The sequence below is a fragment of the Anas platyrhynchos genome, chromosome 1, assembly GCF_047663525.1.
Source record: "Anas platyrhynchos isolate ZD024472 breed Pekin duck chromosome 1, IASCAAS_PekinDuck_T2T, whole genome shotgun sequence".
Taxonomy (NCBI): Eukaryota; Metazoa; Chordata; class Aves; order Anseriformes; family Anatidae; genus Anas; species Anas platyrhynchos.
Window position 1 is genome coordinate 7296703 of NC_092587.1, and position 27636 is coordinate 7324338.

Here is a 27636-nt window from a genome sequence, read left to right on the forward strand (position 1 = left end):
ATGAGCAGAGAAATCCCTCTCCTCCATCCCTCTCCATCCCATGGTGACCCAACCCTGCCCCGTTTGCAGTCACACTTGACTGTCAAACCCCTCCAAGGGAGACCTGAGAGCCACTAAAAGGCCAGGAGGAGCTTTTCCTGCAACACACAAATGGTTTCACATGGCTCATCTCTCAGGAGCGACAGGCTGTGGTTTATTTGTTGCTTGGTTTGTTCTGGTGATGTGAGTCCCACCTCACACACCGCTTGGTAGGGTCCTTAGATGGTTCCCAGGTCAAACCCAAGCTTTGGATCTCAATAATTTTTAGTGTCAAAGTTGCTCAATAAAATATATTTTTCAGTTTTCCAAAATTATGCTTTTATTCTTGCTGTAGTAAATCACGACTTTTTTCTGAAGTCAGACTTATATCAGAGTCTGAGTGTTGCCATTTGGGAAAATAAAGCCTCCTTTCCAAAACACAGATTTGAACACCCCTTCAGCTCTGACAAATTAAAGATTATGGGATTTGGATCAATTTTTGATCTACTATTTGCACATTTTATCAGTGCAAAGGACTGGATTCTGGTATATTCACAACAGAAAACTCCGGTTGAGCTGTCAGCTCTCCAATTATTTCCCTGCCCTACAGAAAACATACCTTATTTTTAGGAAGAGGGGCTACAGAATAACACACAACCTCCAAAAACAATGTGGGGACTGTCACGAAGCCACCCTTTGAGAGGACAGGCCATTTTCCAGCTGCTGTGCTGCAGCATGGAGAGGCTGGGTGTGAAGAAGGGATGCCGGGAGCCTCCCTCCTCTGAGGGTGTCAGAGCCAGCCCTTCCCCACTCCCCATGCCCTATCGGCATGCCCTATAAGCAACCCCAGCAATTTATACCCCGTGCCATGGGTATATTACTCACCCTCACACCTACTCCCAGTGCTGGCTGCTGCCTCCTGTTGCAGAGATGGTTAAAAAAGCTTTTGGAGCAGAGCCTGCAGGCGCTGCAGGGAGCCGTGCTGGCTCTCTCGCCGGGCTACTGGCACCCAAACGTCTCCATTTACGGTCAGGGCTGTGCGGCTGCATTTCTGCATCTGGGAGCTTTGTAAAACAGGCCAGCTCCCACGGCCCTGTCCAGACCCGGTTTTGGCAGGGGAACAGTGCTGGAGCCCCTCTTCTGCAATCTCTGTGGCATCCCAGAGGAGGTTCAGCCCTTCCTGGGGACTGCTTTTCCTGCTGTGAGGCTGGGGCGCATTGCTGTGCTCCCCACACAAATCCTCTGCCAAAAATGAGGCAGATTTTCCCAGCAGTGCCATCCTCAGTGCCACCTGAAGAGGAACTTTTGCAGTTTTTCCAAGCCAGGTCACAACCCTGTTGCTGCCTCACTTTTACTGACATGTAAAAGTGAGGCAGCAAGAAATGCTGGCAAGCCCCAGCTGATTGCAGTTTCCCGGCCATGAGTAACGCTGAAAACATTGAAAAACTCCAGCAGCATCTTGGGAGGAGATGAGAACATTTTATTCCTCCCTTTTACCATTATTATTATCACTCTCCAAAGGTGCTGTGTGCTCCCCAGGACAACCCAGCGTGCCCCAGCCTGGCTCTGGTGAGGCTGAGCCCAGAGGAATGAGGGTCACCAGCACTGAGCATCCCCCTCAGGACCTCCTTGCAGGTGATGCAGCTTTGCTGGGTGATACACATGCACATCTATCTTACCCCGAGCTTAAAAATTACTTAAGAAGTGACAACATGTGGATTACCCACCCAAAAGTCCATGGACAGGCATGGTGTTAACCCCCACCTCCTTTCTGGCTCTTCTAAATGTGCTCCTCAGGGAAAACCCAGACCCCAGTATTTCCTATGATCAAATTTCAGCCCCCCCAGTCAGCTCTGCTCCAAGCCTCGGATGAGCTCCGTCCCCGCAATAACTCATCCAGAGGGAAGGAATTAGGGGGCTTAGCACTTTTGGATGACGGTCACTGGAGCTGGATAACAGGCACCGGCAGCCGGCACAGACGTGGCAAGGGCGTGGGACTCAGCCAGCCCAGAAAAAAGCTGTGTTTACAAAAAAGCAAGATGAAAAGGAATGAATTGCCAATTACGCAAAACCCTTTAAATAGAGCAGTGCAAACCTTTCATGTGCAGCAGACAAATGATCTGCGGCCACGTGGAAACGGCATAACGGATAGGAAGGCTGAGAGCGGGGAATGCGAGCAAGTCCATTTTCTGGAAGCAAGAATTAGCTGGATTAGCTGGATAAAGCCAAACACTTTCTAAAAAAAACCCTCATGTATTAAAAACTAAACATGCATCAAACTGAAAGAGAAACAGGAAAAAAAAAGTGGCTGTAGGAAGATCTGAGGATCCACTCTCTGCTCCCGCTCACGATAAAAATGCTATAAAAAAAAATTTTATGTAAACTTGCCACACACAACACATCATCAACAGGCATTTATCAAATGAAACACCAAATGCAACTCCTCTTCCTAATCCCAAGTCAAACAGGCTTTGAGTTTCAGACCCTCAGGAAGAGATTTCCATATGATCCTCCTCTGCTGAGTTTATGATTAGACCTGAATTTCAGCATTTATCTGACACAACACATCAGGGAGGGCTTTCCTTTATCCACCAAGCCTGTGGTTTTGCCTTTCCTCAGCTGCAGCCACTCAGCTTGGGGGAAAAAGACTTTAGTCCAGACTGCTTGATTGAGTAAAGCCAGGATGGCTTCTCTGGTGGGGGGATCTCCAAGCCCTCGCGCTATGTGCCAGCACCCAAGCGAGCCAGCATTCACAGAAGGGCTTATAAACGCTGCCTCTGAGCCAAAACCTAACTTTTGGGGCTTAGCAATGCAAAGAAAACATATGTGCACAAGGGGGTCCCACCGAAAATGTCTGTGTGGCCAGCCTGCGAGGTCTTTGTAGTTTGGGGAGAGGATTTGTGGTGTTGAAAATGCTTCAACGTGGTCTGGAGGAGCTGTCACACGAGCAACCGCAGGAGCACATTCACCACTCGCCATCCCCCCGCGGACTGAGGTATGGTCCTCATTACCCACCAAGTGATACGTTTCGAGCAATGTGTTCGTAACCCCCCACGTCTGATCGCAGCTAATTCGCAGGCGAGGAGGGAGTGCATTTGCTTAATACACTGCTCTTTGCAAACAGGCTGATCGCTCCCAGATGCATCTGGTTCTGCCCGGCAGCCCTCGAGGCAGCAGGAGAGGAAATCATTGCAGCTCCCCAGAGTCTCCGGCCAAAGCAGTTTCAAGATGCTCCAGAAGCCCTCCCGCATCCCTTTGAGGGAGCTGTACCCATCTCCCTCATTCCATCAGACCCGGCTCCTTCTGCTCTTTTTTTCCACCCCAAAATAAGCTTCCATTCAGGCAGTAGGATCCGTAACTATCCTCTGACCCGAGCACTTGATGTCACACACAGTTACTGCAAGGCTGCATAAAGCTGGATCCAGGTAAGGATGGCATTTTGATCTCACCCCAGCAGAGAGATCAGCTCTGCTGATTCCCATGGTCTCCCTTAATCTTACCATAGAAATGTGAAATTTGCTATGGAGAAGCTCCCAGGAAATGCTGTGCTTGGTGGGAAGGGACAAATTTTGCACAAGTATTTGAAAGTCCTGCTCACGTGTGATTCAAGCCAACACAGCTCGAGATGCTAAAGCCCAACACAGCAATGGGAGAATTTCTTCCATGGCATAAACCAGCAAATCAGCCCTCAGCTTCAACCCATGGTGAGACATCTGTGGCTAAACACAACTTTGAAGTGACAGCCAGTAGCTGTGGGTTGGATGAACATTATATTTACAGCTTCTTATTCACTTCAGCCACGAGATAAGGCAATAATCAAAATAAGGGCACTCAGATCTTACAAAGGGAATTCCAGCTACAGTCTCAGCATCAGTTCCAAGTGATATGGGGAGAGATTTCCCTTGGCAAAGAGCACGGCACTCCCGGTGGTCGGGGATCTGCCAGGACAGAGCACTGCTCCCTCCGAGGAGCTTCAGCATGCTCCTGCCCCGAGCAGAGCAGCCCTACGACCACCCCAGAGCTGGTGGCTTTGCAGGCAAGCCAACGTGTTTTGCCCAAGTTTGCAAAACATATTAGTATTGGAGATGTGAATCCAAACATCCTCTTCCTCTGCTGTCTGCTCCACCCTGCAGTGATTTAGTTACTAACTCTCCGAGCAGATGCTACTACCTAAGGCTGTCGAAGGGCATCGTTTAAGCAGAAAAAAAACATCCTCAGTGGGTAATCCCATCCACACACACACAGGCACAGTACTGATCAGAGAGCTGGGTCAACCCCCGTGCAGCAGAGGTTGCTGCTTTTCCTGGGTATGAATTTTTCACGATCACACCTCCTGGCTCTGCCCATTCATACGGTATTTGAAAACAGCAAGATGATTTATTGTGTGAATAAAATTCAGCCACGGGTCACTTGCAGACTAGTTAGTGTGATTTACAGAGCAATTCGCTTCCTATATTGATCACTAGAAATTCCCACTGAAGGTGTGATCAAACACTTAAAAAATATATCATGTGAATATCGTTTCTGCTCCTTCATGGAATGGGCTCCAGAATGGACCCAGAGCTTCCAGATTCAGCCTCCTTCACTTTTGTCTTCACTGTGGTTATTCGTGTGCTTGATTGTAAGCCCAATGCTATTGAGAAAAGCCCCAGGAAAGCAATCGGCCAGTGCAATTCATACAGATTTACTGCAGCATATTTTGAACTGTGATTATTGATATTACAAACAGCGCTTTAGCAGAACCATTCTCCAAACAGCCAATTCATCCTCATGAAACTAAAAAAAAATAATTCAAAGGCATCTCTGTGAAATAGGAAGCCAAAAGTCTCCTCCTTGTGATGGACGTGCTTATGGCCATGCATATGGATGCAATGCAAAGATGGGCAGAAACCCCTGAACCTTTTGCTAAGCCTCAGAAAACCGTGTGCAGGGATGCTCACCATGCAGAGATACAGCATCGCTGGTATGGCATTTTGCTCAAACTAATTAGTCATCATTATTTAGCTATTCCCCTTTCAGCTCTGGCTCTCTGATCGCACAGACACCCGGTGCACATCACGCGTCTCCGGATTTCACCTCCTTGGTGACTAAGGACTCAAAACTGCACTACCCGTTAAGATATTTTTAGTGGTATTATTAAACCACCTTTCAGAAAGCGGGGCTGAATGCAGTTCCGATGATTCACCGTGCCTTCAGCAATCCCCATTCAGGTTTCCCTGGGTGGGATGCTTCCCCCACCCTCAGCGTATCAGCTGCCCGTGATTCAGCCGCCATGGGAAGTTTCATTTCCTGCTTCTGGGGCTGCCCAGCAGCCTTTGTAAAAGGAAAGGCATTCTTCTAATTCCTGCTGTTAACCCCTTGGTGATCTCTGAGGCGGGAGCCAAAATTGCCAGAAAAGCTGAGGATACGGCTGCATCCATGAGCCATAGTTACACATCCAGCACCAGGCTCTCGTTTTCCTAATTTTACCTTTTTAAAAATAAAGAATAAAAAATGTGGATGGAACACAGGTGTATTTTAATGCATGTTTCTGTTTGACACACAATTTATAACCTCTGAAATGTCTCCAGTGACATCTGCCCATGACACCAGCACCGCATCCTCTTCTGCCATGGGATGCACCCTGAGGTCATACACCGAGTTCAGATGGCAAGTAATGGGGACAGAAACCCAGGCTGGGGTATTTTAAGCAGATGCAATGCATTTCTCAGTAAAGGCTAATTAAAAAATAACGAAGTGATATAAAAAATAGCAACGTGATATAGTAACAATGTCAAAAAGACCTAGACTGGTTTTCCCTCCCACTGGTGGGGACACGGACTGGTTTGGCACAAAGTAAAGCACAACCCACCATGAATCAGCCCCCACAGACACCTCTGTGCACATCTTCCCCCAGCACAAGTGCACACAATCACAGCGTGAAGCTGCTGAGAAAACTGTCTGAAAACCTTTTCCTCTCCCTTTTTATCTCCCCAGATTATTTGGAACAAACCCATGGACCAGGAAATGAGCAGCTCCTACCTGGACGAGGAGCTCCAGCTTTCTGTCATCGAGGAGGTGCACTTGGCATCTGCGGCCCTCCGTCATCTGCAAGAGAGAAGAGGCACGTGTTCAAGGCACGCAGCTTCACATTTCTGGCACGCAGCTCCAGCAGCCGGCTCCCCGGCTGCAACCGAAAGGCTTTCATTCACCGCCTTGCTTTTGGCTTTATTTATTTATTTATTTATTTATCTATTTATTTATTTATTAAATTCCCCTTCTTTGGCACCAGGGAAAGAAAAGGTTGGAAGGAAGAAATGGGAAACACCAGCCCACGTGTCTGAGAGCAGTGTCCAAACACTTTTTGAACTCCAGCACCTTGGGGCTGTGACCACTACCCTGGAGACCCTGTCCCAGTGCCCGACCACCTCTGGGTGCAGAACCTTTCCCTAACACCAGCCTGACCCTCCCCTGTCCCAGCTCCACGCCGTTCCCTCGGGTCCTGTCGTTGTCCCCAGAGAGCAGAGCTCAGCACCTGCCCCTCCGCTCCCCTCATGAGGGAGCTGCAGGCCGCCATGAGGCCTCCCCTCGGCCTGCTCTGCTCGGGGCTGAACACACCAAGGGACCTGAGTCACTCCTCACACATCCTCCCCTCTAGACCCTGCACCATCTTTGTAACCCTCCTTTGAACACTTCCTAATAGTTTTATGTCCTTAACTATTATATTGGTCCATAGGTGTATCCATACTAGTATAATTTACTCGAACTCCTAACAGGCACGATAATATCAGTAACATTTTTATGTCTAGAACACTATTTCTTCCAAGGTCCTGTAGATCGGGGTGGTAAGAAACAAATGAGCCTTGGCCTGAGGAAACTCCCCTCCAGTCAGCCAAGGCCATTCCTGACCCCCTGTCACACACACAGCATCATGAGGAACAACTTTGCTTTGCACAGCCCCGGATCCAGGCTCAGCCCCGTAAAGCCCTCCAGCCGCACACACAATCCCCTAATGGGATATGGGCAGCCTAAGCCTCTTTTGCTCCTGGAAATCTCATCCCCAGCATGACTTGGGCAGCATGCAGGCAACCCCAGGGCAGTCACGCATGCCTGGACTAAGCTTGGCCCTGCTGTGCTGCTGTTCAGGCTCCTGGGGACATAATGCACTCCAGCCAAGGCATATCCTGATGACTGGGTGAGTTGAAACGATGTCCTCCAGCACCCATAGCACAGGCAGTGCGTAGCCGTGGCATGGGGTCTTCAACCTCAGCCATCTCCAACACTATCTCCAGCACCATCCCCTCAACCTGCTCGTGTGTGCTCCTGTCCTCCTTGTGAGATCTGTCCCTTGTCCATTTCCTCCTCTGCTGGGGTCAGGACAGACCAACCCTTGCCCAGAGAAGCTGTGGAGTCTCCTCCTTGGAGATCTCCAAAAACTGCTTGGAGATGGTCCTGAACAACCTGCTCTAGGTGGCCCTGCTTGAGCAGAGAGGTTGGAGCATATGGCCTCCAGATGTCCCTTCCAACCTCAGCCATCCCGTGATTCTGTGAAAATGAGCTTTTCCCTTCAACTCACCCCAAATTTACAGTTCCGGTGTACTCAGCCCAATGCAGCCAGGGCAGACTTTACCCAGGTCATTACCTGCACCAGAGTGGCTCTGGCATACCATGCACAACCTCACTTTCCCACTCATTTTCCATGAACACAACTGGAGCCCTGGCACTGCAGCCAAAGCAAAGCCTTGTAAAACAAGGCTCCTCGTAAATGTCAGCCAGTTACCTCCGTAGCTATAAATTGTCTTCTTACGGGAGTTTCATCTTGTAAGTAATGTTATGCAAAATATTGCTTCTTATGGGTATATAACTCGGTGAGAGAGATTTCCTCTATGAACTCTGAATTAAGCAGCTGTCAGCGCTGTCATGTAGGTGCAGGGAACCACAGGCTGTGCTGGACTTCCACCAAGGAGCACCATGGATAAAGCTCAGAGCAGCCAAGCTCTGCTTCTGTCTCTCCCTCTCTGCCTCACCTCTTTGCTGTCAGGTATCTGCAGCATCCCTAAGATGGGGAGAGTGCATCGATATTGCAGTTTTAACATGAGTTTACCCAAGGCAAGAAATAAAGCTGGGACTTTCTCATGGCAGTAACACACGATGGCAGGAGCACAGTCCAGAGCTCAAGTGCTGTACTCGAGCGGTTACACAAATGTGGAAATAAGGAGAAAAATAAATCAAAAAGACGCAAAAGGGAAATTTTTCTTAGATGTTTAACTTTGTGCTTTAGTATTTCAGGAAAATACTTGCTTGGGAACTTCTCTTGTTCTCCACACTTTCCCAACCCAGAGTTTTGTCTTCTCTTAGTGCTTCTGCCGCTTAAAGAAATCCCAAATGCAAACAGCTGGTCACATGAAGTATCTAAATAAAGTGAAGCTCTGAAATGCGGCACAGATGATTGACAAATTGCAAACAGAGCATTTCATAAGCATCACTTGCAGAAATGGGGGAGGGAAGGGAGGGAAAGCATGCTGATTCCATGTCAGCTTGCCCCCAGCACTTCTGTCCATCAGCAAAGTCCTTGGTGGCTCTCAAAGACCATAGTAATTTTTACAGTTTGACTTGAAGTGTGTAAGCACACAGCAAAGCACATACTTTAATTCACTAGTGGCACTTTGCTTCTGTGCCTCTCAGCAGTTTGAAGGTTTATGTTACTAGCTAATGACCCCAACCGGTGGCCTGCAGACCATTTCCACCCAGGTTTTCCTACACGAGAGATGGTGAAGAGCGCTGGGGAGCATGCACCACCTGCTACACAGCCTTGGGGGGAGAAGGAGACCCAGCACCAGCCCCTGCTCCCAGCCTCAGGCACCTCCACAGATAGTGAAGGAGCCTGTGGTTTTGGAAATGGAGGCTCCAAGTTTTGTCTTGGTTGATCCTTTGATGCTCAAAACCCTTGTCATTTACATGGCTGATCTCTGATACAGCATTTTCTTTTGTAGGCAGGATGCCCAGCCACTGGGCTATTTCATTTCCCAACCGAAATAAATGATGCTTTCCAAAAGAAGAGAAAAGAAATGGAGATGGCAGAAGACAGACTTCCTACCTGCTATAAACTAAACCATGATGGTCCTTCCCTCCCTCCTCTCTGCTTTATTATTCCGCCAGGTGTCTGAAGCCCACGCGGTGTGCTTTTTGCCATCGTCAGAACAATACAAACTCGAGTAGTTTGTCAGAGCAAGAAAGGGGAATGTTTCAAAGCACAGCAAGAAGGAACTGTTTCAGCACAGCCTGTCTGCACGGAAAATGGTGCCTCTGATGCTTTGTAAATCTGCTGCTCTGTGGTACCTGCTGCACTGCGATGAGGCTGTGGCTGCCTCTTGTGGGACAAGGCCAGGAACCCCTTCTGCTCCTCTGTGTAATGAGAGGGGAAACCAACAGCAGAGCCCTTTAGATGGGAACGTGGGAACAGGAGGTCACTAAAGGTGAGCTGAGCAGCATGAGGAGGGAGGCTACAAGGAGTGAATTGAGGTTCTCCACTTCCATGCTCTTTCTTTGAGGAAGATGGGGGCAACTGAAAGCTGAGAGGCACAAAGGCATGGCTTTCCCTTCGACATGACAAAATAAAATCTCAGGGAAAAGAGAAGACTTAGGGCAGAGCTGTTAATGGTGGACAAGGGTGCTCAATGTGAAGGAAAGTGGTTGGGTTTGCTCCTGATCATGTCCTGGCTTTCACTGTGAGCTCAGCACTGAGTTTTCCTGCATTAACACAGCCTTCCAGTTCCCTTCTTGAGGCAAAGAGCCCTCTAACCTAACTGCAGAAAGGAAAAAGTCAGGTGTCTAATCCATCCTGAGTCTTGATACCCTTGATGCTCAAACCAGAGCGATGCACCCTGGGCAGGACAACTGATCCTGCTGCATCCTAAACCTGGTTTTCCCATACCTGAAGCTGGGCTCTAGCGCTCAGCCCGGGAAAGCTCTCCAACACAGGATACTACATCCACCCCCCAAATTTCTGATGCTTCTTGAGAAGTGTGAAGGGGTGGGACTGTGCTACAAACCCCGTGCTAACCATATGGCAGAGAGCAGCATCCTTCATGTGTGAAGAGGGGCCACATGCATTTCATGGGCCAGACTTATCACGAAGTCGGATGGGAATTATGTGCCAAAACACATAACAGATTTTTTTATTTTTTTCTCCCAAACAGCTCATTACGTCACAGTCTTTTGAAAATCTGTTGCTGCTTTTAGTGCCTGCACATGCAGCGTGACCCCCGAGCACTCGAAGAACTCCACACTCGCGCTTTTAAGAATCTGTCATTTATGTAAAAACTGGGGATAATGCATCTCCACCGCACAGACACAGATGGTGCTTGCAAGGCACGTGGAGATCTGCAGCAGTGTGTTTGTGTGGATGGAGTGCTGGAGGAGTGCTCGGGAGAGCTGATCGGACACAAGGCATGGGTGCAGATCTGCACCATGACTCCTGCACCTGGAGGATGGGAGAAACGCTGCTGACCTCCTTTGTAAGACACTTGGAGATGTGTCTGTGACAACAAGATTTGACGTGTGCAGTTGTTCGCTCTGAATATGCTACCAAAAGCAAGTATTTCTCCTTGTTACTTCTGGGATCTTCTGGATCCTGGATGCCTTTCTCAAGAAAAGGAGGTTTTAGTTACCTTTGTCACGAACAGCAGACTTTAAATCTCATTTGGAGGCTCCTACCCAAATATTTACATGACGGGTTTCCTAGGAAAGACGGGCTGGCAGCTGTTTTGCACTGCTGCACGAACCGCTCTGGCGACTTCCCTCCTCTCTATTCATCTTTGCTGTAGCTCCAAACTCTGGCTCGGAGCATCCTACAAACCGTCTGCAGCGCAGACCCAAAACCCACACCGCACTCTGCTAATCCCTGTGCTCGTGTCATCCTGCCACTAAATTATCAGCAACCGTCCGCACAACTGCTGCAGCCACCACGAACAGCAGAGACAACGGGAGGAGATGGCTCCAAAGGGAACCTTTCCCTTTCAAAACGAAAAAAAATAAAAAATCCTCTTGGTGAAAGCACCGTCGCACTAAATAACTCCGAGGCACCAAATGCAAATGCTATTTACAGTGGCAGTTCTATAAATACCCGTGGCACGTTTCATTAGCCGGTGACTGCAGGAATAAAGAGGGTACGGTGTATTCTTCCATGACTCAAATCAGAAATTATAATTGGAGGCAGGATATTTCCTAAATGCTCGCCGCATGTAGAGGAGGCAATTACTGTGCTGAACACACAAAAACCGGTGTCACTTTGCCTGTTGGTTGGACAGACCCGCTGAAAGGAGATAGAGAGAGATGACAGCCCACTGATTAAAATAAACTATTAGATTAAACGCCCTGCTCCCACTTGACCACTTCTCACTGCCTTCCATCCTGGCAGCTCCTCGGCTGGTGAGGAGGGAGAGGGAGAAAGTGATGTGTTGTGGGTTGGTGTGTGCACATAGATGTATTTTGCTTTGTCAAATTGGGGCTGGTCTTGCCCGTGGCTCTGTCACACTGACCAGCATGGCCCCTTTGGTCATCTCCTGTCCTTACCCTCACATTTTAACATGGAGAAAAGGAGCATCTTTGCAGCTCTGTTCACGCCTGCTTGCTTTCCAGGTCCAAAGCCCTCTCGCACATTCATTTTCCTGCTCTACCCTCTACTAGAAAGATCCAAATTGCTGCGGGCTTATTTCCACATGAACCTCGGTGGATGGAGGCTCTGAGGATGGGGAGACAGCCAGGAGAAACTTGAAGCAGAGGGACTGCCACGCAGTCCGAATGTGGTCCTCATTTCTACTACTCATTTCCACGAGCCTTTCCTAAGCAATAGCAGGAAGCCTGGTCTGCAATTTCTCTTTTCAAGAGGGAGAAAAGTGATTTTAATTTGGCAGAAGGCTTCTGGCGTAGGCTGCCTTCTAAAATATGACAAGGCAGAAGGACAAATGCTTCTCACTACAATGCACCGAAACCCAACACAGAGCACTGCTGCCATCCAGATTGGTTCCTGTGATGGAAAGGCTACTTGGTGCCCTGGAGCAGGAGAGGCCAGTTGTAAGCCAGATGCTTTTTCCTTAGAAAGAAGACCCAGCCATAACTTCAGAGGTTTGCAATCTTTTAGCAGAATTTCTGTAGGAGAACTAAGATGTCACATTTTCAACAAAATGGGAGCAACTCGGTAGCAAATAGAGCTTTGGACCCCAAAGCACAGGCCCAGGAGAGATCTTGTAGCTGTGGATAGCGGTGATGTGAATAGCGGCAGCGCTGTTGGTGATGCATAACCTGGCACCAGCTACTAAAGCAGTGTGGGTTTCCCTGGTATGGAAGTGTTCCACATCTCTGTGAAATACACACATGGCAAACAGCTGGATGAAGGGCCAGAAAATTATATTTTCTGCCAGCAATGATGCAGCATCTCCTTCAGGTTCTTTAGGACAAGAGGAATGTATTGCAAGCAAGACCTTTGGCTTTCCCTGCAAGCATCTTTATCCCACCCCTTGAAAAACCCATGACCATACCCCACAAATTAGGGAAAGGAGATGAAATTTCTGAAAACATGGTTGCATCTGCAGCTCTTAAAACCTCTCCAGCCCTTCAGGAGGGAAGAGCTGCTGTTCTTTTGAGGAACTTGACGTTACCCAAGGGGACCCAGTGTGAGCAGGATGTGTTTGAGAGGGGCAACCTCAAACGTTGCTATCATTTCTACAAACACACAGCAAAGGAGAAAGAAAACAACATCAGTAATTAGGCGGAAAGAGTCCTCCTCAAGAAGGAGGGATGGTGGGTACGTTGGGATGGGCTTGGTGTGACCCACCAACTGTGCAAGTGCCATCGGGGAGCGATGGGATGAACATTAAGGAGAGCTGCAGACTGGGTGACCTGGCGACTTCCCTGCTTTGTCCTGAGAGTTGACAAAAGAGTTCCTGGCCTGCCCAGGGGCTCTGAGCTTCCTGAGGGCTTCAGGCAGTGTTTTCCAGCTCCCAGCTCCCCCCCGGGACATCCGCACAGGTTGTTTCTCATGCCGTCTGCAAACAGCCATCAGCAAAAACGCTCTGATTCAGCAAGGCACAGAGCGGCGCACATAAATCCCTTTTATTTCAGTGTGACATAAGCAAGTGTTTAAGTGGCTTACTGTATCCGAGCTGAAATGAAAAACCGTTTCCTACGGTCCTTAAGTCCATTTACAACGTCAAGCAATAACTCTCAGGCGAACTTTAAAGCCGGGAACGCCGCTTCTTAACCTCAAAACACTCGGTGCTTGAGCCGTGTAGTTAGAATTAAATCTAATTCCAACGCCGCGTCTTAAAGTGAGCAGGGCAGTACCCAGCAGACGCCTAAATCACCGCTCCGAGAGCGGCTGGCCACAGAGGTCTGCTCTCAGCTATATCCTGAGATAAGAAAGCCCTTTCCTGGCCGGGCCGGCTTCCTCACTGGAGTGAAGGTTGTGCTGTTTTATGTCACGTATTGTTTTGTTTCTTTAAAATAATACAGATCCCAATCTTCTCAGATGGAAAGGAAACCAGGACACCGCGCACCCTCTCTGCTTTCTGAAGCTGATGCAGAGGAGGGCATTCCCAGCGCGTGCTGTTTTACCACGTTTGACTCTTTCTCCCACGTAACTCTTGCTGTTCCCTTTCTCGACTAGAAAATAACAATTGGCAGCTTAAAAATATATCAGCTTCTGAGCCTTGCCCCCACTGCCTACCAGAGATCGTTGAGCTCTGGAGCTCCCATAGACCAGGGAGAGGTGACCCAGGGCTTTTGATCTAGAGGATTCACTGGCCACAGATATCTTAAACCTTACATTTTGTAACCCCTCCTGCATTCAGAAAAACTGTTCTGCTCCTGTCTTGATAAACCTTGTCTCAGCTGGCCCAATGCAGACACTTGCTTTGGGTCAATGTTTTTAGGTCAAGGACATGCCAGAGCTCTTGGGATGGCTCTATTGTACAAACAAATTTTAAATGAGTCATGTGGCAAGCTGTTTGCACCCAGCATCGCAGAGCATCTTTAGGTGAGGTGAAACCACTTGGTCCATGTGAAACCATTGCAGCCAGACAGTCCCATCCTTCGGGAAGTGATGGGCACGCAGCTCGGGCAACCCACGGCTTTATCCTCCTGTACTGACTGTGGGATATGCTATTCATCCCTACTCCAAAGTATTGCCCAAGGGCTGCAAAAGGGGATCAAAGTGTCAGTATCAGCAAAAAAAAACCATAACAAAAGTAAAACTCCTTATCCATATGTTCATCAGGCATGACGGGTACACAATTTTCCTCGTTACAAGCTTCCCAGATAAAACTCCAGATAACTTTCATCGCATGCGATCTTCTCCTGGGCTAACTCGGCTCAGCTATGCTGTACAAAGAACATCTTTATTCACAGAGTCACAGGATCATCTAGGTTTGAAAAAACCTTCAGGATCATTGAGTCCAATGATCAGCCTCACCTACCGAGTGCCATCACTAAACCATGACCCTTAGTGCCATGACCTCATAAATACCTCCAGGGATGGGGACTCCACTGCTTCCCTGGGCAGCCCATTTCAATACTTGGTCACTTTCTCATGAAGAAATTCTTCTTAATACTCATTCTAAATCTCCCCTGTTTTATGTTGTATTTCTTTTTCCTAGGGTAAAGTTATTCTCTAGATATAAGCACTTTAAGGTAACGAATGCTCTTTCACCCCATGCATGCACAGCATATACTGGAAGAGCTCCTGCTCTGCTTGCTATGCACAAAGGACATAGTATGGTCTAAGGGAAAAGGATCTAAATTAGTTGTCAGGGCTCTCCTCTACCAGTAATGGACTTGCAGCCTTTTATAAGTCACACCAACCTCTCCTCGGGGACTCCTGGTCACCTTCTGGTTCACTCCCTGCTCCGTACTGCGGCAAGCACCATGAGTCATCAGCATAATAATGACTGTGCGGTACTAATGCACGTAGCAATCGATTATTACTATTTTTCCCAAAGATGTTAGAATGTCTGTTAAGCTCTCCTACATCTGACTTTTAATTCCTTGTAAGTATACATATATCTATATTTTTGGTACAGCTTCGCACTTCAAACGTGGCATATTTTCAGCAAACTGTTCCAGATATCACTCATTTGTGCACGCAGACAGGGTGGTAATTACATGAGAGCATCCAAGTCTCCTGGGAAAACATTTGTAGGAGGCTTAGTTTAGTTATGGAAGAGAACAGAGATTTATTTGTTACTGAAACTTGTGAGATTTGCTGCAGAAAATATATATATATATAAAAAAATCAATGTAGGTTCATAGGAAGATGACCGAAGTGACCCAAGGCACTAGAAAGCAGTAGTATGCATGAAATATTTTTAAAGGACAAATTAAGATTTAAGGCTTAAAGTGTCCTTTTAGTGCTTATTGAGTCTCTTGTACTTACTGTATCAACCACTACTTCGAGGTGTGAGCGGTGATTGCCCGGATCAATCGAGCCAAGGCACTGGGCTGTGCATCACTCAGCTGTTCTGTAGCAGAGCGGGTCAATAGTCTGCACTAAACAGTGTTATATATAATACATAATGGAAAACACACTTGCAAAAGTCATTCCAGGCATGAAAAAAAAAAAACTAATCTGTGCACATAATTGCCTTTTTTTTTTTCTTTTCTTTCCTTTTCGCTTTGAATAACACTGTGAGAACTGATATGCTTCCAGTGCAGGACCATGTCACCAAGTCGTTTCCAGCCATGGCTACTCAGCAGCCTTGGCAAACATCAGATTCTACAAACCAGGGCTACAGGAAAGGGACATCTTCCATGGACACGGGTGGGGGCATCTCCCCAAACACCTGGCTGGGTGCTGGGTCCATCCTGCCTTTCCCTGTCCTGACAGCTCCCAGCGCTGAGCTTGCTGAGGACCACTTTGGGCTCAAGCACCCCTAGGACACATGACCTGCACTTTTACACCCCCATTCATCTTCTGAGTGATTCCATGATTTTGCATCACCTGTGCTGGGAGTGCTTTGCCTGTTAGTGCAGAAAAACTCTAGGGACAGAGGGCAAGAGTTAGAAACGGGTCCTTTCTGCATGAAGACACCCATGGAATAATAAATATGGTCATCCTGTAATCTATGAAAGAGAGGAACCAGAAATAAACCTCTCTACCTGAGCTTTTCTCCCAGGTGCCTCTGCCTTTTAAGAGCAGGGGAAGGATGCTCTGTTCTGGAAGAAAACACAGCAGCTCTTTAATACTGTGCAGAATCGATGAAGAAGAGCTGAGATGAAGAGGGAACAGCCTGATGCAATGTCTGCAAACTCAGCGGCTGGACCCAATACCCCAGGGCCCAGCTCTCTGAGGATGCGATGCCCGTTTTGGAACAGCTTTCTGCCATGTAGGCAATTGGCAGTGCTGGCAAGGGGACACCAGGGAAGAGAGGACACTGCCCGGTACCTCTGCATTTACAAATCACCCCCAGATTCTCTGTTGGTGTCCCAGGAGCATTTCAGAAAGCGTTTCCTGGGGTGCAGTGCAGATTTTTTATTTATTTAAAAATTTCCACCCCACTTTTTAAGTCTTTCCAGTTCAGAGTAGCGAGAGGCTGTGGAAATTGCCTTGGCAAGCTGTTTGTTTTCCAGCGTGTTTCTACCCTGTGCTGGGTGTGTGTGCGTGCGTGAGGCAGGCCCTGCATCTCATTAGGCATCCCCTAAATCATCCGTGTCCCCCTGAGAGCACATTTCACTGGGAAACGCCAGCGCCCGGGCTCTCCCACGGCACACAAACACACGTGGCAGCCACGTGCTGTGATGATGGGCACCTCCAAAAAACCCAGCGGACAGCCAGGAGAGAGACCTTCCACACAGAGAAAGGACAAAACCAAGCTTTAAATATGGGAAGAGCTCGATCCACATCCTCCTCCTTAGGAGGGGTGCAAATTTCAGCTGCAGATTTTGTGCTGGCTCTCCGAGCTGCTCAGCTGGGGTGGTGGCTTTCCATCCTACATAAATTTCCTGGTGTGGAAGTAGCAGGGTCATTCTCCCGCAGCTCCCCCATCCACAAAGCAGTTGCTGGTGGCACCTGGTACAAAATATTTTGTCTCAGACGGACGGGATGCCAACAGTGCTGTGGTGTGTGTGGGGCGGCTGCAGCCGCGCTGGATCCCACGCGGTCAGGAAACCCAAACAAAGCCAGATTTATTTTGGTTGGGAGAGCTGGGAACTTCTAAGAAGGAAAAAAAATAATCCAGCCACAGAGCCTGAGCCTTGCAGGTTGGCAAGCCCAACAGCCATTGTTGAGACGTTGTGTGTTACACGTGGATGTGTACACACACAGGATTTCTGCTCGCCAAAATGGAAGTTTTGACCTCTTGCTTTTGGTTTGCAGCTTTCTAGGAGATTTTTAGTCATCCCTTTTAAACTGAGTTTAAGTAAAAAGGCTCATCTCACCTCCCTTTTTGTGCCCGCAAGGACTTTTCTAGAGATTACTACACTGAGTCACATCACATCCCAGCAGTGCAGACAGAGGGTGCAAAAGGCATTTTGCTACCCTCACCAAAAGCAGGGATGAAGTGGGAAAGATACCTACACCAGGCTCTTCTGCTCCCTGTCTTAACAGGCAACCTGTTGGAGCCAGGGAAAAAACCTCCAGGCTCCCTTTGACCCATGAGCAGGTGGGCTGCAAAGGTGGCTTGGAACAGAGGGAGGCAAATCTTTGTTACTCATCCACATAAAAGTGCTTCCAGAAGCTTGGAGCTGATCGAAATTCTGGCTGGGACCTCCTCTCAGTATCTGACTGGAGAGGAAACCAGTAAAAGTCATTTTGGCCCCCTAATGGCATTCATCTCCCAGAAGCCAGGGACTCCAACTCACTCCGCAGCTTTGGAAAATCATTTGTGGTTTTCTAGGAAACGGGACATACTGAGATTTATAGCGGTGCTGAGGATTAAGTTGTTAAAAACCTGGGAGAATGAGAAATAGCAAGGGGCGTTATCAGCTGCCGTTGTCCCCAAGGCCACACAGGACAATCTGCTGCTGACTTAGGGAGCCGAATCACTGGGGCAGCCTGGGCTTTGGAGCTGGAGGATGCTGGAAAGCAATTCAGCCGCTGCTTAACCTGGCCAGAGTGTGCTGAGCAGGGGACACTGCTAAGCCCTAAACCTGGTTGGGATGGGATCAAAAACCTCCTACAGCCTCCCTGTGGGACTCACATCTCCCTCACCCGACCCTTCCTTCTCCTTCACTCCCCTGCCAGGCTGGGTCTCAGGACTCCAGGCACTCCGCTGCTCCTCTGAAGTTCTCCCTAACACAACTTTTTTTCCCCACATCCATACCACGCAGTGGTACTTTTGCTGTCCTTGAAGCCACACGCAGACCTTCTGCAGTTACTCAGACCCTCAGCAACAGCAGCAGCAAGGGGGATGTGTGTGACTGTGGTAACCTGTGACTGTGTGGGATGAGACCCCATGACTCAGGGTGCCCTTCCTGGGCTTATGACCACAGTAACAGCACCCAGCAGCTGTCTGAAGCTTGGACTTTGCTGGAATGTGCCACGATCCCTGCAGGAGATCCTCCTTGCACCATGCGATACTGCAGTGCTGTACGGCCCCAGCGCCGTGACCACGAGCATCACCAAATATTGCCTCACACTGCCAGTGCAATAATCAGTGCAAATATACAACAGGACCTGAAAATATACTACAACAGGATTACCTGGCACTTTCTGCCATGAGAAATGGGAAAATAAGGGCTCTCCCTCCTGTGGCACAAGGCACATCCCTGCCGGACACCAGCGCTCGTGGTCCTGGATAAGGGGAGCCAAAGGCAAGAGCACCCCCACAGCCTGAGGACATCCCCCCAAGGCTTTCCCGCAGAACCAAACCCTGAAGCTGCTCTCGGGTAAAGGTTAAGGTTAGCACACACGCACACACAGAAACAGAGTTTGCTTTATCTGGCAGGGACAAACCCCAAACAACTCCCACGCACCAAGGCCAGTGCCTCAGCTGCTACAGATCAGCTTAAAACCTCCTTAAAATATTCCTTGGTGCATAATTTTGGAAGTTAAGGGTAAGTTGTACCAGAAAGGTCAGCACAAGCAGGCAGGCAGGCTGGTGGACCGCTGCCTGGCCAGGGTCAGCATCGGGGTTCAAGGAGAAAGGGGCTCAGTGTGATAGTTTCAGCTCCACCAAGACCTCTTTGGTGCCTGGCAGGCAGGAAAAATGCCACAGACACCCACACCAGCGATGTCCCCTTCCATGCACGGACAGGAGATGCTCTTCAGAGCCTGGGGAGGGAGGCAGAGGGGGCGGATGGGGACACCCCGGTGTCCAGCAGCACAGTGCAGGGCTGAGATTTCAGCCGGGCTCCATAGAGCCACCGCGTGCGCTGCGCGGGCACCACACCCCCTTCCCGGCAGAAAGGGCGAGCGGGGCCGGGGTTTTGTTCAGGATGAGGCTGAAAAACCCCGAACCGAACCGATCAGCCGGGAGGAGGTCAGATTTCCCCGCGACCTGGCTTGCCTGGGGAGGAGATTTCCCTGCTCGCTCCCGCGTCTGCGTGCGCCGTGTGGCTAAACCGCTGCCAGGGCTATTATTAGAAACAATTGTCTCCCCTGCAAATTTTACATCGGGGCTGGAAACAACTTTTCTCATGCCCTCCCCGGCAGCCAGCGGGCTAACAATGCGGCCGAGAAAGCCTCCTTTGGCGGAGCATGTCTGTGGGGCGTGCGGATACACCCCACGGGCACCGCTCGCCAGCACGGCTATTTATTTGTCTTCTCTCACCCTGGATCCGCAGCAACTTTTCTGCCCCGATTTAGCCAAAGGTGCATGGGGGAAGGGAAAATCAAGCCGGGGGTTAACCCCTTGGGAAGCTCCCCCCCCCCCCCCCACACAGCTCGGCATTAAACTTGCTGCAGCCATTTGGGAAGGGAAGGAGCAGTCCATCTTAGTGGGGACAAGCATCCAGATTGAGGGGGGGGGGGATCACACACCAGCCCTTCTCCCCCCCACCCTCTCCTTCCCTCCGCTGCAAAAATAAATAATAAAAATACACAACAAACCCACACCCAAAACCCAGTCGCCCAGCTCTCCTCCGTTACTCGCCCACCAAATTCAAGGCTGATATTTCTTGTATTTTATTTTATTCTATTCTTTATTTTTATTTTTTTGGAGGGGGGAGGAAAAAGGAGAAGGAAACGAAGCGGCAGAGCAGAGCTGCCCACATTTCTCTCTGCTTCAGATAAATGGAGGGAGGGGGCGTGGAGCCACTCGCACACTGCGGCTGGGCTTCCCGGCGGGATGGAGGGGACCCTGGGGCCACCCCATTGCAGACAAAGACCCCGTTACCTTCTCCCTGTCCCTCGGTAGCTCCTCAGCTCCTCTCCGGAGGCGAGAGCATCCCGCTGCGGCAGTGTCGGAGGCCGCGGCGCTACCGCCTCGCATCCATCTCCCGCACCTCCTTGGCGTTTTGGCGGCCCTGCCACTCCTTTCTGCTGCCCTCCAGGGGGTCTTCGGCCTCCCTAAGAGTGGGGCGATGGGGAACCCATTCGCCCCATGCTCCTCTCTGCGATGCCGCAGCCCGCTTTCCCTTTCCTTTTCCCCGCTCGCCGGCCTCCGGCTCCCGGCTCCTGCACGGCCGCCGCCGCGCTGTGAGGTTGGAGCTGGAGAGAGAGAAGGAGGAGGAGGAGGAGGAGGGGGAGGAAGGAGGAGGAAGGCGGGAGGAGGGCAGCGAGCAGCAGTTGGCGCTGGGTCATGTGGAACAGATGAACCCGGCTCGGGCCTGCCGACATCTGGGCTCCCCCTCGCTTCGGGGAGGAGGAGGATGGCAGGATGAAGGGGTGCGAGGAGGAAGGGTGCAGGGGTGGGGGCATTCACACCCCCCTCATGTCACCTAAAACCCATGTGTGGACACCTTGTGATGATGGGGGGGGGATGCTGCGAGCATCCACGCAGCCCCAGCAGGGAGGAAGAGGAGGGTGAGGAAGGCAGCGAGGTGCAAGGGTGGCCACAGGGCTGGGGGCTTGCACCCTCTCCTGGAGATTTCCCCCTGCCCCCAGCTGAGTGGAGATGCAGCTTGCGATGCTGTGAAAGCACTCGGAGCAGTGGGAGGATGCTACCCGGCTGTAAAGCATCTTCACAACCTCACGACCAGTGGCCCCAGCGCAAGGATATTGCTATTAAATAAAGAAATCAGTCAAAACAGACTGCAGGTAAGCAAAAAGTGCTGGTTTGTTGCTTTATGGGGAACACAGCAAGAAGCACCCACACCACAATGCCTGTGGTTATGGCTCTGACTTGCTACCACTGCTTTGCCCCCCCCCCCCCTCCCCCCCCAGCATTTTCTTTCTGGGCTTGGGGTTATTTTCACAAGATAAAACTCTCAGGTTGCCATAGTGCCATGCTCTGGCACGGGAATGGCCCCGAATTGGTCTGCTTTGGGAGGGGGTGGGGAGGTGAGTCCTTTCCTTCATTTGTTTTTAGTCAATGAGAAATGGGAAATTTTCTCTTTGCCCTGTAGGAAGGTGACAGAGCTGCACTCCCAGCATGGTGATAGTGGGTGGGCTGGGCATCTGATCTCAGCTGGGCCATGCCAGGAGATCACAGAATCATTAAGGCTGGAAAAGCCCTCCATGATCACCTCGTCCAACCACCCCCTACCACCACTGTCACCCACAAACGATGTCCCCAAGCACCACATCCAACCTCTCCTTGAACACCCCCAGGGACGGTGACTCCACCACCTCCCTGGGCAACCCGTCCCAGTGCCTGACTGCTCTTTCTGAGCAGAAATGGCTCCTCATTGCCAACCTGAACCTCCCCTGGCGCAACTTGAGGCCATTCCCTCTGGTCCTATCACTGGTTACCTGTGAGAAGAGGCCGACCCCCAGCTCCCCACCCCTTCCTTTTGGGTAGTTGCAGAGAGCAATAAGGTCTGCCCTGAGCCTTCTTCATACCAAACACCCCCAGTTCCCTCAGCTACTCCTTGCAGGACTTGTGCTCCAGGCCCTTCACCAGCCTCTTAGCCCTGCTCTGGACATGCTCCAGGGCCTCGATGTCCTTCTGGTACTGAGGGGCCCAAAGCTGAACACAGCACTTGAGGTGCAGCCTCACCAGAGCAGAGTAAAGGGAGATGATCACCAATGATTCGCCCCAGCTTGGTGCCATCTGCAAACTTACTGAGGGTGCACTCAATTCCCTCATCCAAGCCTTCAATAAGGATATTAAAGAGGATGGGCCCCAACACATGCCCCAGGGGAACAGCACTGGTGACCGGTCGCCAGCTGGATTTCACCCCATAAATGACAGAGATGCCACAAGCCTGCACATCCCCTCCTCTGCAACAGCCTCAGGGGGCTGCAAAGTGCTTTTGGGTGCAAATACCAAAAACCTGAGCACCAATACAGTTCTCTGTCCTTTCTTTAAGGGCACAGACACTAGAAAATAGAGATGGATTTGCAGGCACAGACAGGGCCCCCTGTCCAGCTCACTCCACCCGAGGGCTGGCTCTGGTTAAGGGGCTAAATGTAGAGGTAGCTCTGACCTCTGGCTGCTGAGGGACAAGACCAAGTGGCTGAGGTGGCCTGGCTCTGCTCTGGAGGTCTTCCAAGGTCAGGACACCATGGTAGGAGGCAGCAAAGTTGCCTGTCTCTGCCCCAGGAAAAGCAGGGGGCCAGGGGTATATTGCAAGGGTAAAGCTACATCCTGGTGGGGTTTGCTGGGCACATCCAGTTCGGGTCTGGATTGGTCCATGAAGTACCCATGAAGGGCAAGCCAGCAAAACACAAACTTCCAAACATCCAGGAATTTTAATCCTATAATTTCAGGCAGGGGCAAAACTTAAAGCTGCCTGCTGAATTCGGTTTTGCTCTTTTCCTTCAGCTGAGGTCACAGCAAATCTCCAACCGGTTCCATCAGCAGCAGCAGTAGCAAAGAAGAACGTGTGAGCCTGGCCCCCAGCTGTGGTTCAACCCAGATCCTGACCCCTGGTTAGTACTAGGGATGAAAAACCCACATTCCCAACCTGCCTCTCACTAAAACTGAAGGCAAAGCTGCTTCAAAGGAGTGCTCACCGTGCGGGTGCCTGCCTGTGCTTGCTGCGGTGCAGGAATATGCCAGGGCCCTGGGCTTTGCCTTTAGGGTGGGCAGATCCTTCGAGCAGCAGGGCCCCAAAGGCAATTCCCCCACCCGTCGCTGCATGGCACACGTCCTCCTCCCCTACACACCCTGCCCTGGCAGGATCTGCCCCCAAACCTGGAGCAGGGCCAGGGCATGGTGCAGCCCATGCAGCTGGTGGGGAAAGAGCTCACCTGGAGGATTAAAGAGGCTGCAAGAGATTGGAAGCCTCTAATTGGGAACTAATTTGTTTCATGCATAGTAGTAAAACCTGGAAAGCACAGCTCGCTCTGCCCAGAATTGCAATTTTCACATTTCAGTGCAGGTGTGGGGAGTTTCATCAGATTTGGCTCGGAATTACAGGCTCCGAGCAACAGACCAGCCTCTCCCTTCGACACAAAGCCTGGATAAGCAGGTATGAGTTTTGGACAAGTCTGGAGGCAGCCAGAAAGCATCCTTTCTGATGGGATGAGAAGAGCTGGTGTTACAGTGGGGTCGTCTACTGGAGGTGCCCAAAGAGCATCCCACCACTGTGAGGTTCTGACGGATACACCAACATCTTTGGGGCATTGGTTTATATTCCAGAGATGGAAGGACCTGGGTCACAGACCAATTTCATGTTTCCTTAATCCTCTAATTCATGATGAAGCATTTGTAATAAAATAAATTACCGCTTTGAGTGAAGATAATATCCTCTGGCTACCTGATGGGGCTAACAAAGAGCCTTGAATTGGGGCCAGTTTGTTATAATGTGGAAGGATGGTGGAGCATTGTTTCTGCCAAGTGTTCATCACAAAATCCTAACCAGAAAAAGGTTGTTTTCTCCTGGAACAGGCCAAGAAACTTGCTTTGGATCTTGTCTTTGGTTCATTGCACACCTCCTTCCCAAAGACACCCTGGGGCCTTTGAGTAGAGAGGAACATTGCAATGAATGCGGGGCTCACTGTTGGCTCAGCAAAACAGCTGCTGAAGCTCACACCAGCTTGATTAAAGCCTGCAGGGCAGCTGCACTGCAGTGCAGGGACAGCACCTTGTGCCACCCAGCCTCTCCTCTCCCCTTGTTCCTCTCCTAGACACACGTGCTACAATTCAGATTTCCTCAACAGCATCTTTTCAGGAAAAACAAAACAAAACAAAACACACACACACAAAAAAAACAAACCACACAACAAGCACCATTCACCCCATGCACGTTCCACTCTAAACCTAGTTATAATTCAGCAGTGGTAGCAGGAGTACTTTTCTTCAAGGAGGTTCCGCAATTTCACAAGGTCTCGGGAGCTGTCAATACCCAAACAATACGACCCAGTAACAAACATTTAGTCTGAAGGCAGCAGAGCTGCAGTCACTGCGATGATTAGAAGCAGGCAATAGCTGCCTCTCTTCCAAGCTGCTTGTATCGTGGCAAGACCCAAAAAGACAACAGTAACCCAAATATTTAACTTTGACATACGCAGAGGGAAGCCTCCAGCAAGCAGCTGCCTGTGAGCCAAAACAACAACCCGCTGATTTCTTTTTGTTGGTTCCTGATAAGCCAGGAAGAAACACCGTGGCCTTGTGCTGGAGAGCCACTGCTGACAATTCACTTCCACTCTCTTTAGCAAAGATTAAAGCACCAAAATGCTTTACAGAGAACGTGGGGATAGGACCGCGGGTGCCATCAGAATGTGCGAGCTGTTACATGAATATTTCTCATGTTTTCGGAAAAGCTTAATGAATATTGTCTATCCTGGAGCTGCATTAATTAGCACTAACGAGTTGGAGGAGACGTCTTGTCACCGAGCAGCGTTCACACTTACACGGCGATTTGCATCCGTAAGCGGTGCAGCGCGTTGCAGGAGTCAGTGCCGTTCCCCCGTATGGCACATCAGAGACCCCTAGGAGGTGAGGGAAGGCTTTCAAAGAACATTTAGGATATGCTGAAGGTATCTAACTGCCAGGCTTCCCGTGGGAGGTGTTTAAGGGCCTAACTCCCATCGATTGCCCAACCTGCAGTTTTTGAGTGGCAGCAAAAGATTCTGAAAAGTTCTGAAATTTAAAAAGCAACAACACGGCCCTAAGTGACTTAGGACCTGAAAAGCATTTTCAGAGCTGATATAAGCACATGAATCTCACTGTGAATCAATGAAGCTGGCTTATTCTCTCTATCAAGTGGCATCCAGCCCTAGAAAATGAAGATTAGTCTTAGAGTTAATTCATGCAGTTCCTCTGAAATTCTTGGTATAGCAAGCTCTTGTCTGCCCATGGGCCATGATATAGGTGGGATGGAGAAGAAGCTACTGTCCTCCCCTCTGTCCAGCTAAGACAATTTATATGCTCCATGCAGCAAATGTACCTTGACAAAGGGAAGAAGAAACTGGGCTGACGTGACCCATCTGGCCACCCAAGCCACTGAGCTGCTCTCATCCACTTCCATGGACCATGGCCAGCGAGAGCGAGATGAAGAGCTGTGTGTGCCACTACCAAAACTGTCCCCATCGGTTCTTTTTTCCTTCTAAATCAGACTGGGATGAACAATGTCCTTGAGATACATGCTGAGAGTTTTGGAAACCAGGTGGAGACCATGGTGGATGGATCTCGTTCAGAAATGTAAAATGCCATCACTCAGGAGCAAGACTTGACTCGTATAACTGGAAGAGCAATGCCAACTGTCACAGCACAGCACACTTCAGACTGGGAATATCTCCAAGGTTGCTGTGTGGACCACGAGATGTTTCTAATTAAGCCTTTCACTGAAGCGCTTCGCTTCAGAGATGAACCATGGGTGTTATTTCCCATGCCATACTTTCATTAATTTCCAGCACAATCCCTTAAGTAATTGGGGCACAAGAGGAGGGGGCGAATGGGAGAAGCAGGACTTTAGCTTTGGACAAAATAAGCCTCTAGGGCATCTGATTAATTTTCACACAGGCTTAAAGGATCTGGAGAGCTGAAGAGGGAAGAAAGCAGACCTTGACGTTCCCAAAGAGCCAATGCAATAAATCCCCATTCATTAGGCAAAGAAAGTGCATGCCGGCAGGATGCTGAGCTATTAGACAGCAAATGAAGCTGAGCTGGCCCATCTATAACCTTCTGCCTTCGTGAGGCAGCCAGAATGGATGGTGGGGACAATTCCAGCTGGTTGGTGCTATGACCCATGGGGTCACAAATCCTGCCTGCTGCCTCCAGCCCGGGGCTGGCATAAGAGGGACACGAGTCACGTGGAAGTCACCCGTGTCCCAGTTAGCTCCGGGTAATCCTGGCCTCTAAGAGGACAAACAAAACAAGCAGCTGAAATGTGAATAAAAGGGAATAAAGATGACTTAGGGATGCTGCCAGCCCTCCCTGGGTGATCCATGCCTCGCTGGGGTGATGCCAGAGGAAGGGGGATTCTTGTTGTCCCCAGTTCTTACACCAGTGATGTGGTACAGAAAGAAACAAAATGCCACTAATAAGAGGAAATCTCATTCCTACAAAGGCTAGTGGGCCACTTCCATGTCTGTGAGGGAACCACTGAGTAAATGGCAAAGGAGAAAATGGCAAGAACCTGAGAATAACCATGAAGAAAGGTGAGGTTCTGCTCCCCACCTTTTCCTCAGATGTCACAGTGCTGGTGAAAGCCTCCCAGGAGCCTTCTCGGATGACAAAAAGCAGCAGAGGTAATTGTGAAGGACATAAAATGAGTCAGCGGAGTGCTCTGAGCCCAGAAACACGCCTTCCGAAAGCAAAATCTCCATGTAGCTCTTGGATGGGGCTGCATAACAAAGCAGTTTCTTGTACAGAAGAGGAAAACAAACTAATTCTTATTTTATTTGGCTATTGTTCCCTTTGTATTTACCGTGATATCAGATAAGAAGAATATTTTTGTAGTTTTACACTGCCTTCCACTGAGGATCACAAAACATACACATGTTGGAAAAGCTTTGTATTTCAAAAGGTGCCTCATTTTGCAGAAATCCCGAGGACACTCCAAAATGGCATTGAATTAATTATTGACAGAATTTGCTAAATAAATAAATGAAAAAAATATATCAAAAGACGGTTAGACAATGCTTTCTAGACAGCGTCAAAAAAGCCTCATGGGGACTTCAAGTGCCTTGAAATGAAAGAACCTCAGCTACTCTACTTTCTTATGTGAAATATTTTTCCAGCCACCATACTCAAAAAAAGGATCAATATTAAAGTGACACAGCCAAATGACAATCTTAGCAATTGAAAAAAAAATGTGCTGCAAGCTTGCTTGCCAATTTCTATTACTTTTCAGGCATACTGCTTTGTTTCTTAAAATGTTTTTCTCTCATCCATTGCTTGCCCTCAAAACAGCACCAGAGAGGCCTCCTGACTATCGCAGGAAATAGCTGCTGTAGCCAAAGCTGATGTAGGTGTTAGCAGGGGGTAGCCTAATTTCAGATGCAGTTGTGATTTTTAAGGTAACCTTTTCTCCTTATTGAAAGTTTTCGCTGTCTCTGAGGCAAGATCATTACCTAGGTTGAACAGATGGGAACACGGAGGCATAGAGAGATCAATTTACCTGGGTAAGGTCCCATACCAAATCAGAGAGAAATCT

At 49.5% G+C, this 27636-nt stretch overlaps 1 protein-coding gene across 11 annotated transcripts in view; it reads right to left on the reverse strand.

Annotated features, from left to right (window-relative positions):
• Positions 1-27636, reverse strand: part of FRMD4A (FERM domain containing 4A) — a 348357-nt gene that overhangs the window by 110953 nt on the left and 209768 nt on the right. For 10 of the 11 annotated variants that reach the window (XM_072024583.1, XM_072024605.1, XM_072024416.1 and 7 more), the window contains one exon: positions 6040-6105. In XM_072024583.1, the coding sequence (XP_071880684.1) occupies positions 6040-6105 (66 nt within the window). Of the gene's footprint in view, positions 1-6039; positions 6106-20324; positions 20730-27636 lie in introns of those variants that run through there. The other variant, XM_072024364.1, reaches the window with a different exon arrangement.